The following is a 16,602-nucleotide window of genomic DNA, read 5'->3' as shown; positions in this document are numbered from 1 at the left end:
CCCCCCCCCACCAGGACGGGGGAGGGGAGGGCTGGCGGCACGTCGTGTTCCCTGCCCCCGACCCTTCACGCCTGCCCCTCCCCAGCTCCCTATTTGGCCATCCCCTGGGTGCCCCCTCCCCTTCCTTACATGGTCTGGGGGCCCCTGGCTGAGCCTCTCCCCTGCCCTTGGCTCCATGAATGGCCTCGGCGCTCCTCAGTGGTGCAAAGGCGACCAAATAAGGCAAGGTGGCCGACTGCCCCCCACCCCTGCCCCCGGCCGCTCCGACTGACCCCGGCCAGCAGCGCGTATAAAGCAGCGCGCCCCGCGCCGGACACCAGCGCCTGCCGCCCAGCCGAGCCGAGCCGAGCCCGCCCCGCGGACGGTGAGTCGGCGCCGCCCCGCGCCCGGCCGCCCAGCCCCCCGAGACAGCGCGCTCCCGCCGCCCGGCACTCTTTCCTTTAGGACCAAACTTTTCTATCTGATTCTAACTTTCCTCGTCCTGGGAAGTCACTGGAGAGGGGCGCGCGGACGGGGCACCCCACGGCCCTCCACGAGGTGTTGGAGGTCCCTGCTCTCGTGCGCTTTTCTCTCCGGCTGGGGCACGGCGTGGAGGGGGGTGTGGGTGGGGCCGACGTGGGTTCCCAGTTTGTGAAAAGGTGCAAATGGAGAGGGCTGGGGAGGACCTGGTGAGAGGTGACTGTCCCTCCTTGCACCTGGGACAGAGGGCGAGTCTCCTGGTCAGGGAGCCTGGTCATTCCCCCCCTTTCTCTCCGCACTGCGACCCCCAATCTCCGCGGCTCCTCCCACCCCTTCTGTTTGTCTGCGGAGAGGGACAGAGAGGTGGCAGGTGCCCCCCAAGGCCCCTGCGCTCTGTCGCCTCCTCCCGGGGCGCGGGGGAGGCCAGCCCCGCAGGCGCTGAGCCCGGGCCACCCCCTCTCCCCCACCCGCAGACCCCGCTGAAACTGTGCCAAGATGTGCGACGACGAGGAGACCACCGCCCTGGTGTGCGACAATGGCTCCGGGCTGGTCAAGGCCGGCTTCGCGGGCGATGACGCGCCCCGCGCCGTCTTCCCTTCCATCGTGGGCCGCCCGCGCCACCAGGTAAGCTTCCCGCCCGCCTGTGTCCCCGGGAGCGGTCCCGGCCCGCCCGCGCCCTGCCCGTCTCCTCCGCAGCTGGCAATCCAGGGAACGTCTCACCTGAGCCTCCTGTCTCATGAACTCTTTAGGTCAAATAAGTGAAAGATGATTGAGCTTCAGGTCCAAGTCAAGGCAAGCAGTTCTCACGCCCTCCACTGAAGGAGGGTGTGACCTGCGCCATTTCCCCGTTCACTGCAGGGACACGGCTCTCCAAGGGCCCCACTCCCTGGTAGGACAAGGCAGCAGTTTCTCTCCTCTGCTCCTGACCTGCACTTCCAGTCCTCGGTGTCTTCTCCTCTACCTTTTGTACACCTCACTTTCTTTTCTTGGCCTCTTTTTTCAGTCCTGTTCAAAACATAAGAATGTACCTTCTCTCAACCCAGCGGGAGCCAGGCCACATTCCTCGCCCTTGTTCACAGCCAGCTCACAGGGCTCCCGAAAGATGTAATCTATCTGCTTCCTGGCTGTTGCATTTTTAGAAGCCAGACGTGACAGAGGCAGGAGGTGCCATGGTGATAGTGACATCCCACCTTGTTTATGAAGAGAAATGCCACCCTCGCTGCCTTTGCCGCATGCCTGGTCGGACAGGCTGCCAGAGAGGAGAGCGGTGCTCAGGGCTGGGCAGTGATGGGCAGGACGGCTCCTGGCAGGCTGGCGTCCCTGGCAGCGTGGAAGTGGCATAGCAGCCCATTGCTACTTGATGAATGTCAAAATCTTTTCTTAGGAGAAATACAATGTGTCATGAATCCAGTCACTTCACAACGTAGTCATTTATATTCTAGTTGACATGGGTGATGAGCTTAGTAATTTAATGAAGGCATTATGGTATTTTTAAAACGAGGCGAGGCTCTACTTCGGTGAAATAGCATTGTTCCCCCTCACCCGCAGTTATATTCTAAGCAGTAGAATTATACTTTTTTTGGGGGGAAGGGGGTGGGGGAAAGTACTAGATTGATTTTAAGTGATATTTCTAAATTGGGGTAAAATCCTATTGTTTGGTGTTTCTGGCCTTTATAAGGGATTCCTTGACCTGGGCAGTTAGATGTAAATTTATAAGGCACCAATTATATTCCTGAGCTAGTGGAAGCTTGATCTTCCCATCTTTTCCTTCTTTTAGGGTGTCATGGTGGGTATGGGTCAGAAGGATTCCTACGTAGGAGATGAGGCCCAGAGCAAGCGAGGTATCCTGACTCTCAAATACCCCATTGAGCACGGCATCATCACCAACTGGGACGACATGGAGAAGATCTGGCACCATACCTTCTACAATGAGCTCCGTGTGGCCCCAGAGGAGCACCCAACTCTGCTCACCGAGGCCCCGCTGAACCCCAAGGCCAACCGTGAGAAGATGACCCAGATCATGTTTGAGACCTTCAATGTCCCCGCCATGTATGTGGCCATCCAGGCAGTGCTGTCCCTGTATGCTTCTGGCCGAACCACAGGTATGTTTGGGCTCTGGGGACAGTCACTGATTAATCACATTCCCAGGTCATTGACCTTGCTGTGAATCAGTGTCCCCAACTGAAAATGAACGATCCCTTCTCCCATACTCCTTGGGAAGGTGTCGGTGCTAAGAGAGAAAGGAAACCATCGTTCCCTGAGGTTAGTTTCAGAGCACATGTGTTTCTGAGAGCTGAAAGAAACTGTGATGTCGCATGATGAGGCTCCGTACAATGTACAGTATCAGTCTGGAATGCAAGCATCACTGGTATGTGTTCATGCCATCACAGCCCCTGGGCAAACATTGCCAAGGAGAACCCACATTCCCCACAGGGTGTGAGTCAAAAGAGAGAGAGACACATGTTAGTTAGATGGGAGGAAAGAAAAACACGCCTGGGTGCTTACATAATGTGCTAAAGGCTGATGAAAGGGATGGTCACTTGAGTGTCCTGGGGAAATTCTTCTACTACAATATTTAAAAGGATGAGCTACGTCTGGCTTCAGATTTACTATTCATTATGCTCATTTTTATTCTTTGTGTGTAAAGGATCTAATTTCATCTGGATCCATGCCCAGTGCTAGTTTATCTTGGCCGTAAAGCAGGAGGCTAAAAGCAGTGGTGTCATCAGGTATTTACCTCATCCTTGTCTGTTCCCTCTGACAGGCATTGTTCTGGACTCTGGGGATGGCGTAACTCACAATGTCCCCATCTATGAGGGCTACGCTCTGCCCCATGCCATCATGCGTCTGGATCTAGCTGGTCGGGATCTCACTGACTACCTCATGAAGATCCTCACTGAGCGTGGCTACTCCTTTGTCACCACCGGTGAGTGTGTGTCTCATGTGCTACAACGCTGTCTGCTTTTTCCTTCACCGGTGAGTCCATCTACCTCCCACAGGTGACTTCATTCTTCAGAGCTTGACTGGGGTACTCTTTATTTCTGCAGCTGAACGTGAAATTGTCCGTGACATTAAAGAGAAGCTGTGCTATGTTGCTCTGGATTTTGAGAATGAGATGGCCACAGCTGCTTCTTCGTCCTCTTTGGAGAAGAGCTATGAACTACCTGATGGCCAAGTCATCACTATTGGCAATGAGCGCTTCCGCTGCCCCGAGACGCTCTTCCAGCCCTCCTTCATCGGTGAGTTGTAGGGTCTGGGGCAGAGGCACAGCCTTTCCCTGCAAATCTTGGGAGGTCCCAGAGTAAAATCTATTATGAGGAAGAAGGATGAAGGGGCCCTTGAATTAAAAGGAATCATAGCTTGGAGTCCCACACAGCTCAGTCTCAGGTTCTGATGGCTCATTAAAGGGGTGGCCATCACTGTTCTGTCCTGTTGTAGTGAAATGACACACAGACTTCACCTCAAAGGAAAGGATGAGAAGAGTAGGACCTGAATAATCCATATCTGCAGGAAAGAGGCAATTACTCAAGGGTGCCGATTCATTCCAATCAGCTTCATTGCCAAGTAGCTGGACTTGCCTTTTAAGTTACTCATTGTTAAATATAATAGCAGTCACACTCACAGTAATAACTGGAGTGATATTTATATGTCGCCAAACATCTCGCCTAAGGAATGATTTACAGGAGGAAGCTTATGAGGATCTTATTTTGCTGCATAAATAAAACTTGCATGGATGTAACTTAAATGTGTGTCTTATCCTTTTCCAATACATCGCCATGCATCTGGTGGATACAGCAAGTGTTCGCTTCAAACAGGTGCTAGACACAATTGTTCATTTCTTGGCAGTCTGCTGCGGGCTAACTGTGAGCACTTTTAGGGACACCTGTTCCACAAATGTCTTCAGTGTATCTTATAAAGGAACACATGTTTCAGAGACAAATGGTGACAGTTTACCAACACAGAGGAGTCCTGTTCTCACCCCTCCACCATGGCCCCTGGCCTAAGTGCACTTTGATTTTTTTAAAAAACTTGTTCCTAGGTATGGAATCTGCTGGCATTCATGAAACAACTTATAATAGCATCATGAAGTGTGACATTGATATCCGCAAAGACCTGTATGCCAACAATGTCTTATCTGGAGGTACCACGATGTACCCTGGGATTGCTGATCGCATGCAGAAGGAAATCACTGCCCTGGCTCCCAGCACCATGAAGATTAAGGTAAAGAACCCCTGTGCCTGGGGGAGCTGAAGCAGGTCTTGGTATTCCAAGCAGAAGGCATTCCTAACTTCTTTCTCCTCACACTTAGCTTCTTGCCTACTCAAACCTTTGCCTTTTAGCTTCTCTAGCACTTTTTTTTTTTTCTGATCTTTCTAGCATTTTTCCCAAGATAGGAGACTTTAAAAATGCTTTCAAGCTGTGGATAAAAACAAATCGTTGAAGAAAAATAAAAAAAAAACCCACCTAAATCTTTGAACACATTTTAAAAGTCCCCAACTTTGGGCCTTTTAGCTTGTTGCCACATTATACCTGAGTCCAGAGAAGTGGGAAATTCTATTTTGTAAAGTCTTTGATAATAGAAGTAATGAAGTAGTGGAAAGTGCATAAAACTTGACTCAGCTATATTAACTTGTGGTATGAAGTACCTTACATTACAGTGAGTTAATACCTACATTTTTTCTGGTGAGGCTCCCCAACATGTGGCATGCGCTGTTGCTTGGAGCTTCAGAGTTCCCTGGAAGTTTCTGTTTTCTTTCCGCAGATTATTGCTCCCCCTGAGCGCAAGTACTCTGTCTGGATCGGGGGCTCCATCCTGGCCTCCTTGTCCACCTTCCAGCAGATGTGGATTAGCAAGCAAGAGTACGATGAGGCAGGCCCATCCATCGTCCACCGCAAATGCTTCTAAGGTGCCTCCTCTTTTAGTCTACCTTACATTCAGGATGACAGTATTATGCTTCTTGGAGTCTTCCGACCCACCCTCCTTCATCTCTCATCAACCATTGTACAGTTTGTTTACACACGTGCAGTTTATTTGTGCTTCTAATATTTATTGCTTTATAAATAAACCAGACCAGGACTTGCAACCTACAAAAGCCTCTTTTAATTCCTTTTGGGGTAGGCTTGGAGTATGGCCAGGGTTCACGTATTTTTGACAGTGAACTCCTAGATTGATGTCTCTGACACCGTGTGCGCTGTAATATTACACCACCACAAAGATCATCAAGTGGGTTAGTGTGACATTTAGCTGGGAGTTATGACACTAAACTTTGGTTTTACACTTTGGTATAGAATCACGAACCTATTTCATACCTGAAAAGATTAGGTTTAGCTTCACATGTGCAAGAAATGGAAGATAAGACAATCCTCAAAGATTGGTTTCCTTGAATGATATTGAAAATTATTGCTTTAGCATATGTTGCAGCTGTTTTCATAACTTTGCAGAAGCCACATACATATACACACTTTGAATGATTATGAAGTCAGTGTTTATTAGCATACAGTTCGTTTTCAAAATTAAGTGAGTTATCAGCTGTTAAAGTGTGTATACATGTTTTGGGGACACCCTATATATTGTCAGTGAGAAAGTCAAAGATTATTTTATATAAATTAGCTTAAATTCTCAATTCTTGGGACTCTACAGTGGTCTTCCTGTGGACTGTGCATGTTAGCGGTGAGACAGTGAAGCCAGCTGACAGTTCAGCCTGGCATGATCCATTTCAAACAAGTCAGGACCACCGTGCAAGTTCAAAACAAGCAGAGGAAACAGGTGCCAGAAACTCCTGCCTAATCAGCGACTAACTTGTGGGACAGAGGTCTTCAGTCTCTTCACCTGTTTGAAATCTTGGGATCTTGGGTTGAGTTGAGTTAAGGCTAGGAAGTCCTGAGGGAGGAAGGGGAGCGGAGAGCCACAGTATTCCTTTTCCTCCATTCAGGGCTCTCTGCCATATGTCAGGGGACGTGCTGAGGACAGTACTCAAGAGAATAAGCACGCTCTGTCCTTGAGGGGCTCACATACACTCCACGTGAACCCCCAATGTGTGTGGCTTCAAGGAGACAGATATGGGTCTGGGTCTTAAAGAATGGTCAAGAACTAGAGAGGTGAGACGAGCAAGGAGGAAATCTCAGCAGAAGGAAATGGGGCAGAAGCCGGAATACAAGGAAGGAAGCCAGTGTACAGGGTAGGTTGGTCAGAGCTGATGAACTTTTAGGAAATCAGTTTGGAGAGATAGACTATAAATTCATTGAGATGCTTTAATTTTTTTCATTTTCAAATTAATTGTTAATGATCTTTTAGAGCAACTGGTACAATGTTAAGCAGTTTGTTTTTTGAATTCCCCAGACAAAAACCCAGATTTTCTGACATTCAGTCTAATGGTGCATCTAAAACCATTTTCAGTCGTAAAACTTTAGTCGTAAAGTTTACAACTAAACTTATAAACATAATCATGCAGATGTAAAACTTTAGTCATGGCCTATCAAGAGTAACCCCATTCTATCACACACCCTTTGGGAGTCTGGGTTGAAAATTTGGGGTATTTTAGGCTCATCAGACACATCCTTAGTAAGCTGCCACTGTCATCATTCAAGGTTTAATGTGTCTTTATCTTATTCATTAAAAATATCTTTCTTTTAAAAAAAATTATTGATTCTAGAGAGAGAGAGAAAGGAAGGGAGAAAGAGCCAGAAACATTGATTTGTTGTTCTATTCATTTATGCATGCATTGGTTGCCTCCTGTACATGCCCTGAACAGGGACCAAACCCTCAATCTTGGTGTATTGGGATGATGCTCCAACAAATTGAGCTACCTGGCCTGGGCTAAAAGATATCTCGTGATTCCTGACTCTGAACCAAGCAAGATAATAGGTTCAGGGGACATAAAGAGGGCCCAGGGCCCACTTTCTGTGCTTAACAACCTCAGAATTTAGAGTTCCATACTTAGCATAGCTGAGTGGAAGTTTTTCCTCTGCGTTAAGGGTTACATAATAAATAAATTTGGTGGCATAGATAAGACATAAAGTTTATCATAGATTTTACTTTTGTCCCCCTCAATTATATCCTGTAGCACAGATAAGTTGGCTTACAAGCTAGGTTTCAGCCAGAGACATGGATTTGGGGCAAAAATGGGGAGATATGATTTCGCCAGTGTCTGTGTCTTTATTTTTCATCTCTCAAATTGAATACAATAAGTATTATAAATTTAACCTCTAAATATAGTATTAATCCTTCAAGTTTAGACAACTGGCTGGGGTATCACCTATGGTTCTTTCTTTGTATAAATGTAAAGGGAATGGGTATAATCATTCCTACTTAAAAGTAGAAGTTTTTTAGAATCAGCTTTCAGAAGTGATAAGCATGCAGATTCTTGTTGAATCCCAAAGTTTTCTCATCTCAACTAATGATGGGGTGTAAGATATTAGAACAGCTGAGTTTTCTAATAATTGTGCTTAAGGATGGTACTAAGGTGACAGAGTTTTTCTTAAGACCACCTCCACATGTGTAAAATAATAGAGATGTCTACAGTGAATATGTTTTCAGTTAAGATGCAATGTAAAAAATATATACAGATCATGATATTTCTTCTCAACTTATAATGAAAAGAGTGGTTTTGTTCATTTCTAACACACCAAAACACTTTTTGTCATTTTTTTTTTAACAATTGTCATTTCTTAGCAGTGGTTGTTATGTAGATGTGTTTAAATAATCAAGAGAGTAGAGTTAGAGAGAAAAAGAAAGTTGCAAAGAAAATGGAATATTTAAAGGGTAGACTTGATTCACTAACCCAGGCCCTGAAACAATGTCACTGGGGCTCCACCTTTCTCTCCATTTCTTTTATGGGATCTCTTATAGACTGAATTATATCCCCCCAAATTCATGTGCTGTCACCCTAACTCCCCGATGTGATTGTTTTTGGAGACAGGGCCTTTAAGGAGCTAATTAAGGCTAAATGATGTCATAAATTGGCCCTAATCAAATAAGACCGGTGTCCTCATTGAAGAGGAAGAGACACCAGGATTGTGCATGTACAGAGGAAAGCACAGGTAAAGACAAAGCGAGAAGTAGCCATCTACAAGCCAGGCAGAGAGGCCTCACCAGAAACCAATGCTGCTGGCACCTTGGTCTTTGACTTCTATGCTCCAGAACTGCGAGAAAATAAACTTCTATTGCTTAAGCCACCCAGTCCGTGCTATTATGTTATGGTAGCCCAAACAGACTAATAGAGGATTTTCCCACATGTTGGACATCATGGCCCAAGATTCACAATCTACCAACTAACTTATCAGCCTCTGTACCAAAAGAGTGTCTTCCCATACAGTTCTGTCAGAAATTCCAGGGAAGTCTCAGTCTGGCCAGACTCGAGGACTGAGACATATTTTCCCTGCCATAGAGAACCATCAATATCGTTGAGTGGGAGAGGGGTAATTCTCCAAAGGAAGGGAACAAACTGACATGCACACCATACCCAAGGAGCTAGAACCAGAGATTAGGGTAGTTTGCAGGGGGACCAATTGTTGAAGGGCTCCAACTTCCAGTTCAGGAGTTTTGTTTGATTTAGCAGGTCCTGAGAAGGACTTGAGAAGAACAATGATTTGACTAAACAAAACGGGGAGGCAAGCATAAGAATATTTGGATGGTGATACGTGTGATTGATCAATTTTTTCTTCTAGACTATAGTGTGACCCAGGGGCTCAGGAACCAAGTGCTCTCTATATGACCAATTTATCCAGGTATTTAAAAGGTAATAATAAGTCAGAATTAAAATGATATAAATACTACAAATATTTCCTAGTAAAAGACAGGTAGGGAAGAAATTTTTAGTCTTTTAGGCCTAAAACAGCAAAGGTTGTCTATATTCATCCTAGGGTCTTCCAGGCTCATTATAGAAGGAATCTCTCCAGCAGAGTTTGGCTGTTGCTACGGCAACCAAACTCACATTAAAAGAGACGCAGGAAAAAAGCTCTGGGGGAGATTGCAAAAGTATGCCTTTGCTCACTGGTGAATCTGATGCTAGAAGATGTTTCTTGCAGTTCATTTACCCGCTCTGTGTGCAATAGATGCAAGAAAGGTTGACTAGGAGGATAAAGAGCTTCAGAGCAAGTACAGATCTCTGAATCCTTAGGGCTCTGGGTCCTCTCCCCTGTATGGGAAGGGGAGCCGAGTTAGGTGAGAGTTAAGCAGGAGTGGTCTGCATGTTCCTCCGCAGTGTTGTTTGCTTATTGCTCTACCCTGGGAATCAGGGTTGGAGAGGAGAGAGAGAAAGAAAATAAACCCAAGGGAAGGTTGCAGTAAAGCTGAATTAAAATGTGGCATTAATAATAAATGAGAAATAGCCTCTGGAGTCAAGAGTAAGCGAGCAGTTGGGTGAACAGGTTTAGTGCTTAACACAGAAAGATGACTTGAACTTTGGAAAGACTACTGGGTAGTGACAGGGTAGGCGTCATATAGGGTATGATAGAGCAGACATCATGAAGGAAATTTAAAACCAAACCTGAAAAAAATAAAAAAATAAAAGCAAACCTGCTTTAGGCAAAGTAGTAAAATTTCCCCAAGAAATCTTTAACACTAGGATCTACCCTTTGGACTTCTTTCAGCATCTTCTACCCACTGTGGGTTACCCAGAACATTCTCCCTACCTCCCCTATTATAACTACACTTAGCTGCACTTGTATTCCTAAAGAGCAGACTGACATTAATTCTAAGACCTGAAGAATAGAAAAGCAGGCCGTGGAAATAATACCTGCAAAGACCCAGAGGTAGGAGAGTCCGTCAGGTTCAAAGAAGTGAGAAGAGCCAAGTGGATGGAGAGCGATGAGTGGCTGGGAAGGAGAGTAAGTGACCCCGGATACATGGTCAGAACACCTATCTTATGGGGCCTATAGACTGTGATAAGAAGTTTGAATTCTATTGTGTGACAGAATTATGATAAAGGATTTTAAGCATGAAAATATAAAACATATTTTAAATGCTCATTCTAGGTGCTACATGGGGACTGGATTGGAAAAGCAAAAGTGGAGGCTAGTAAGCCATGGGAGGCTCTTACACTGGTGCAGGTGGGAGTCGCTGGGGCTTGGACCTGAAGGAAGCCGTGGAGATGGACAGAAGTGTGGACAAAGTTGAGATGGGTTCTCTAAGCTGCGATGGCAGGATGTGCTGGTGGGTTGGATAGGGGCAGGCAAGAAGAGGGCTGCTGGCTTGAGTGGACTATGTGTTTTCAAGGAAATTCAGATTTCAAGATGATCCAAACACATCTCCAGTCCTACATTGGAAAGAAGGCATCATCCAAAAATGGGGTTTGCTTTTGGTCTTGAAAAGTGTTAAGGGTTTTCTGGGAGAAAGAGAGGTATCAAATGAGCAGAGGGTAGTTTAGGGGACAGGAAGGTGGTGGGGAGACCTGACTAGAGCAGAGGGTATGCACTGGGATGAAGCAATGAGGTCATTTGGGACTTGGTAGGGCTAGAGCATGGGCTTTGGAAACACAGATGTGCTGTGTTGGTGCTTATAAAACACAAAGGGTAATAGAACTGCCCTTCAAAATTTCTGTGATAAAGTAGATCCTATACTCAGGCCTTAACACATAGTAGGGCTTTAATTAATGTCCTATAATCATTGTTATTAATATTCTTATATATAGTATACAATACACAATCATACATTGCACACACATACACACGTGTGTTTTGTGTGTGTGTTGTGGAAGAACTGAAAGACAAGGGTGGAAATTTGCATTTGATATGAGAGAATGTGTGTTTTTTTGCTGATGACATCTCCAGAGCAGAGAAGTGGTCCACTGAATGATATTTAAAGAAGGTAAATTCTGGCATTTGGGTCCAGAATGGTCCAGTGAGCAGCGATCCTCACTGAAAGACTCAGTAGTCCAAGAGCAATGACAGAATTGAGGGAGCACATACTCCAAAGGCTCAGAATGTAGAGCGAGGTCCTCCTTCATCTGCCAAAGGAGAGAGCGACCTCAATAGATGCATGAATTAAGAAAAAGTATGACTCCATGATAGAGGGTTTAAAGATTTTAATTAATAATCACTATGGTCTTACATTACAGAGCCTTTTCAAACATCTAAATTGGCTTCCTGAATTCTCAGTGTAGGAAGCACTTTTCATGCCACTTTGAGCCTCCTCTCCAGTTGAAGAAAGTTATTTTAAAACTGTTTAAATCTTAACACTAAAGGGTAGCCATACTCTCTTTTATACCCATTACCCTAGAGTGTCAATTCCATTGTGTTATAATAACTGGTTTGATTTTAATACATAAGGGAAGCTCCATCACTGAGATATAATATGAGGATTCTAGTTTTTAAAAAGAAAGCCGTAGGTTGGTAGGGGTGAGGGATTCAGTAGGAAGAACTTGATGAGTGCTTACTTTAAATATAAATCTTAACAGGGAAGATACAAAAAATATATCATAGTGGGGGCCCAGTGCATGAATTCATGCACCTTGAAAGGAACTGTGGGCAGTGTGGTGCGGTGGGCACAGGGGTGGATCTTGGCCCATCCTCCGCACCTCAGCTCGGCTCATCCCACCGTGGCCTCTCAGTCACCTGCCTGCTGGCAGTCCTGCTCCATGCACCATTGCTGCCGCTCCCACAGCTGACTGCAGAGAGCAATTGGGGCTGGTGCCAGCAGCGGGTATGAGTGGCAGCTGCTGCCCCAATCACCCCTCAGGAGCAGAGGGAGGTGGAGAAGCCCCAAGAGGCAATCGGGGTCGGGAGCTGCCGCTTGCACCCACTGGCACCCACTGGTGCCAAGCAGGTGCAAGGGCCAGGTCGGATCACGGTGCACGGGAGCAAAGAATTTTCAGTAACCACCAGAGGCTCGCCCCGATGACAGCGACCAGCACCCCGCCTTGGTCTGGTGCCCCAGCTCACCTGCTCCACCATCCTGCCTCGGCCAAGGCCCCCCATGTTCCGCGCTCTGCTGCCTGCTGCTGATGCCCGCCATGTTCTGCGCAAACCCCCTGGTGGTCAGCACACGTCATAGCGACTGGTTGTTCGGTTGTTCCGCTGTTCCATCTATTTACATAATAGGGTTTTACATATATAGATATCCACACTCTAAGAGAATTAAGCATGATCGAAGGAATCAAAAATTTGCCACATATGCACATGTTGAATGGAAGTCTCCATCAGCCCAGTTCCCCACAGGATTAGAATGGGTAGGGCCCCTGCAGACACGAAGCATGAATGAGAAATAAACTGTCGTTATGTCAATCACCGCAATGGTGCTTGCTACCACTGCATAACCTAGCTTATTCTGACTGTCACTGTAAGCTTTGGACACTCACCTCCACAGGATTTCACTTTGTTTTAGGGCTCTGAGGTGATGTTATGTCAGCTGAATAATACATTTCAAATAATAAATTTAATCAGTTGGGAGTTTTGAAAAAGATGGCGACCGGCAGGAAGGTAGGGAGAGAGAGAGTGTGAGTGAGGAACCCATAGAGGAGAGTGTAGATGTGTGTGGTGTGTGTGTGTGTATGAGATAGGGTCAGTTAGATTCTGCAGGTCTTCCTAGGGGCTCCCGAACAGGGCAGCCCTAGACGGCGGAGCCCCGCGCACAAAGCGGACACTTCTCGGCGGCTGGTGCGGACGCAGAGACCACGCCATCTTGGGAAACAGAGCTGCCCGAGACTCGGATCCTGGCTTCTGACACAAACCAGGACCCTGCAGCCACTGGGGACAGAGAACTGCTATCACAGCTTCAGACAAACAAACAAGAATCCAGACTTCCCGGCAGATTTCCGTGAGTCAAAGAGCCGATCCCCCTCCTCGCAGGCGCTGATAACGCCATAGTAACTGATAGACCCGCCCCTCCCCCAAGCTGCTGAGCGCCCACAGGCGTGCGGAAAGCGCCATAGTAACTGATAGACGCGCCCCTCGCCCAAGCTGCTCACAGGCGCGCGCACAGACAGCGTCATAGTAACTGATAGACCCGTCCCTGGCCCAAGCTGCCGAGCTTTGCACAGGGACGCGCTCCCTCTTAGGGAATTTGGCGCGCGCTCGCGCACGGGACAGAAGCAGCTCCCAGTCGGGGAAATCTGTCAGTGCGCACAGAGGGCTCCCCTTCTGGGAATTTGGGGGAATTTGGCTCGCGGGGCACAGCTCCCCCTTCGGAGATTCTTAAAAGCGTGCACAGAGGGGCTTCCCTTTGGGGAATTTGGCGCGCAGGACGGACTCCGCCCCCCTTCTGGGACTTTGGGAGAGTGCACTGAGCCGGCTCACCTTCAGGTTTTTAAGAATGTGCGCTCTAGCCGGTTTGGCTCAGTAGAGAGAGCACACACAGGACGCAGCCCCACTTCAGGGAATTTGGCACGCCGGACACAGCTGCCTGGGATCCCTGACTCACAGCGCATTCACACTAAGAGCCAGCGACCCCAATTGTTGGTGCGTGCACACACAGGGACCCTGATTCTCAACGAGAAACCGCACAAGGCAACAGAGACTTTGACACTCGAGTCTTGGTGCAGACACAGGGAAACTCTGACTCCTGGCACATGCTAAGGATCTCATTCTTGGCACATACCAACAGTGTGGTGCAGACAGGGCCCCTGATTCTAAATGTGCACACAAGACCACACGGAACACTGGGGACACTGATCCTGGGCAAGTTTGGTTCCCACCAACCAAAGACAGTCACACGTCCTAGTGTCAGAGCACTTCAGTGAAACTAGGGTGGAGCGAAGTCCCCACAGCACACGGCCCAGGTCCACGCAAACAGAAGCTTGAGCTTTCTGGTAATAGCCAGAATGGGGAAACGAAATAACTCACAGAGGAAAGAAAATGTGGAGTCGCCAAGAAAGGAAATTAGTGAAAATGAAGCTTGCAACATGACCGAAAAGGAGTTCAGAGTAATGGTCATGGAATTTATACATCGGATGGATGAGAAAATCAACAACTTATGCAAGAATCAGGAAGAAATGAAAAGTGATATAGCTACAATCAAAAACACCATGGAAAGTTTCAACAGTAGATTACAAGAAGCAGAGGACCGAATTAGTGAGTTAGAAGATCAGGTACAGAAACAAGCTCAAGCTGAACAGCAATTGGAGAAAAAAATTAAAAAGCAGGAGGAAAGCCTAAGGGAGCTTAGGGACAACATGAAACGAAGTAACATGCGTATAATAGGGCTGCCAGAAGGACAAGAAGAGCAGCAGGGATTAGAAAATCTATTTGAAGAAATAATGACAGAAAACTTCCCGGATATGGGAAAGATAAAAGTTACGCAAGTAAAGAGAGTCCCAAGCAGGATCAACCCCAAAAGACCCACACCAAGACATGTCATAATTTCAATGGCAAATATAAATGATAAAGAGAGAATCCTAAAGGCGGCAAGAGAGAGACAGAGAGTTACCTACAAAGGAACACCCATCAGATTGTCAAATGATTACTCATCAGAAACACAACAAGCTAGAAGTGAATGGAAGGAGGTATACAAAGTGTTGCAAAGCAAAGGACTGAATCCAAGAATACTATATCCAGCAAGACTATCAATCAAAATTGAAGGGGAAATCAGGAGCTTTGCAGACAAAAAAAGCCTCAGGGAGTTTATCACCACCAAACCAGCAATGCAAGAATTGCTAAAGGGAATACTGTAAAAAGAAGAAATAAACAGGTAAGAAGGAATACAGACACAAAAATAGATATGACTGCAAACAAATACCTTTCAGTAATAACTTTAAATGTAAACGGACTAAATGCTCCAATCAAAAGACATCGAGTAGCTGAATGGATAAAAAAACACGACCCATGTATATGCTGTCTACAAGAGACCCACCTCAGAACAAGAGACTCACACAGATTGAAAGTGAAGGGATGGAAAAATATCTTTCAGGCAAATGGAAATGAAAAAAAAGCTGGGGTAGCAATACTTATATCTGACAAAATAGACCTCAAAGTAAATGCCATAACAAGAGATAAGGAAGGCCACTTCATAATACTAAAGGGAGAAATCCAACAAGAAGAAATAATTCTGGTAAACATATACGCTCCCAATATAGGAGCACCCAAATACATAAAAAAACTCCTGGAGGATATCAAGGGAGAGATTAATAGCAACACAATCATAGTAGGAGACTTTAATACCCCACTATCACCACTGGACAAATCCTCTAAACAAAAAATCAGCAAAGAAACAGCAATCCTAAATGACTCACTAGACCAGATGGAATTAATTGACATCTTCAGAACATTTCACCCCAAAGCCACAGAATATACATTCTTCTCAAGTGCACATGGGTCATTTTCAAAGATAGACCATATGCTGGGTCACAGGCAAAGTCTCTTCAAATTCAAGAAGATAGAAATTATATCAAGCATCTTCTCAGATCACAGTGGCATAAAACTGGAAATCAACTACAATAAAAACAATCCAAAGAAATCAAACACATGGAGACTAAACAGCATGCTATTAAACAAGGACTGGGTCACCAGAGAGATCAAGGAAGAAATAAAAAACATCATGGCAACAAATGACAATGAAAACACAACAATCCAAAATCTATGGGACACAGCGAAAGCAGTCTTGAGAGGGAAGTTCATAGCTCTACAGGCCTATTGCAAAAAACAAGAAACAATGGTAATAAATTACTTAACCCTACAACTCAAAGAGCTAGAAAAAGAGCAGCAAGAAAAGCCCAGTGTAACCAGAAGGAAGGAAATAACAAAGATCAGAGCGGAGATAAATGACATAGAGACCAAAGAAACAATACATAAGATCAACAAAACCAAGAGCTGGTTCTTTGAAAGGATAAACAAGATTGATGGACCTCTAGCCAGGCTCACCAAGAAGCAAAGAGAGAGGACCCAAATAAACAAAATCAGAAATGAAAGAGGTGAAATAACAACAGACCCCGCTGAGATACAAAGGATTGTTACAAAATACTACGAACAACTCTATTCCAACAAACTGGACAATCTGGAGGAAATGGACATATTCCTAGAAAAATATAACCTTCCAAAAATCAATCAAGAAGAATCTAAACAGCTCAATAGGCCAATAACTATGGACGAAATTGAAGCAGTCATCAAAAAGCTTCCAGCAAACAAAAGCCCGGGGCCAGATGGCTTCACAGGAGAGTTTTACCAAACATTCAAGGAAGAACTAAAACCTATCCTCCTCAGACTATTCCAAAA

The 16,602-nt window shown here is 45.9% G+C and overlaps 1 protein-coding gene across 3 annotated transcripts; it reads left to right on the top strand.

Annotated features, from left to right (window-relative positions):
* The first annotated feature begins 225 nt into the window (after nt 1-225).
* On the top strand, nt 226-5,528 carry ACTC1 (actin alpha cardiac muscle 1). Of its 3 annotated transcripts, none has more exons than XM_079769752.1 (7): nt 226-364; nt 933-1,083; nt 2,237-2,561; nt 3,224-3,385; nt 3,507-3,698; nt 4,499-4,680; nt 5,222-5,528. In XM_079769752.1, the coding sequence occupies exons 2-7, from the start codon at nt 955-957 to the stop codon at nt 5,363-5,365; spliced, it is 1,134 nt and encodes a 377-aa protein (XP_079625878.1). In that variant the 5' UTR covers nt 226-364; nt 933-954; the 3' UTR covers nt 5,366-5,528. The 3 variants fall into 3 exon arrangements, with proteins under 3 accessions (XP_079625878.1, XP_079625880.1, XP_079625879.1); XM_079769754.1 differs by lacking the exon at nt 226-364 and adding an exon at nt 401-537; XM_079769753.1 differs by lacking the exon at nt 226-364 and having other exon boundaries at nt 546-1,083.
* Nucleotides 5,529-16,602: the final 11,074 nt, after the last annotated feature.

This window comes from Cnephaeus nilssonii (assembly GCF_951640355.1).
Source record: "Cnephaeus nilssonii genome assembly, chromosome: 4".
In the NCBI taxonomy this organism is placed as follows: Eukaryota; Metazoa; Chordata; class Mammalia; order Chiroptera; family Vespertilionidae; genus Cnephaeus; species Cnephaeus nilssonii.
Note: the sequence above shows the minus strand (reverse complement) of the source record. Positions and strands in the feature narration are given on the sequence as shown.

Coding starts and splice junctions, on each gene's coding strand:
- ACTC1 (XM_079769752.1), top strand. CDS start 955: ATGTGCGACGACGAGGAGACCACCGCCCTGGTGTGCGACAATGGCTCC. Junction 2,562..3,223: donor TGCTTCTGGCCGAACCACAG/GTATGTTTGGGC, acceptor TCCCTCTGACAG/GCATTGTTCTGGACTCTGGG. Junction 3,699..4,498: donor CTTCCAGCCCTCCTTCATCG/GTGAGTTGTAGG, acceptor ACTTGTTCCTAG/GTATGGAATCTGCTGGCATT.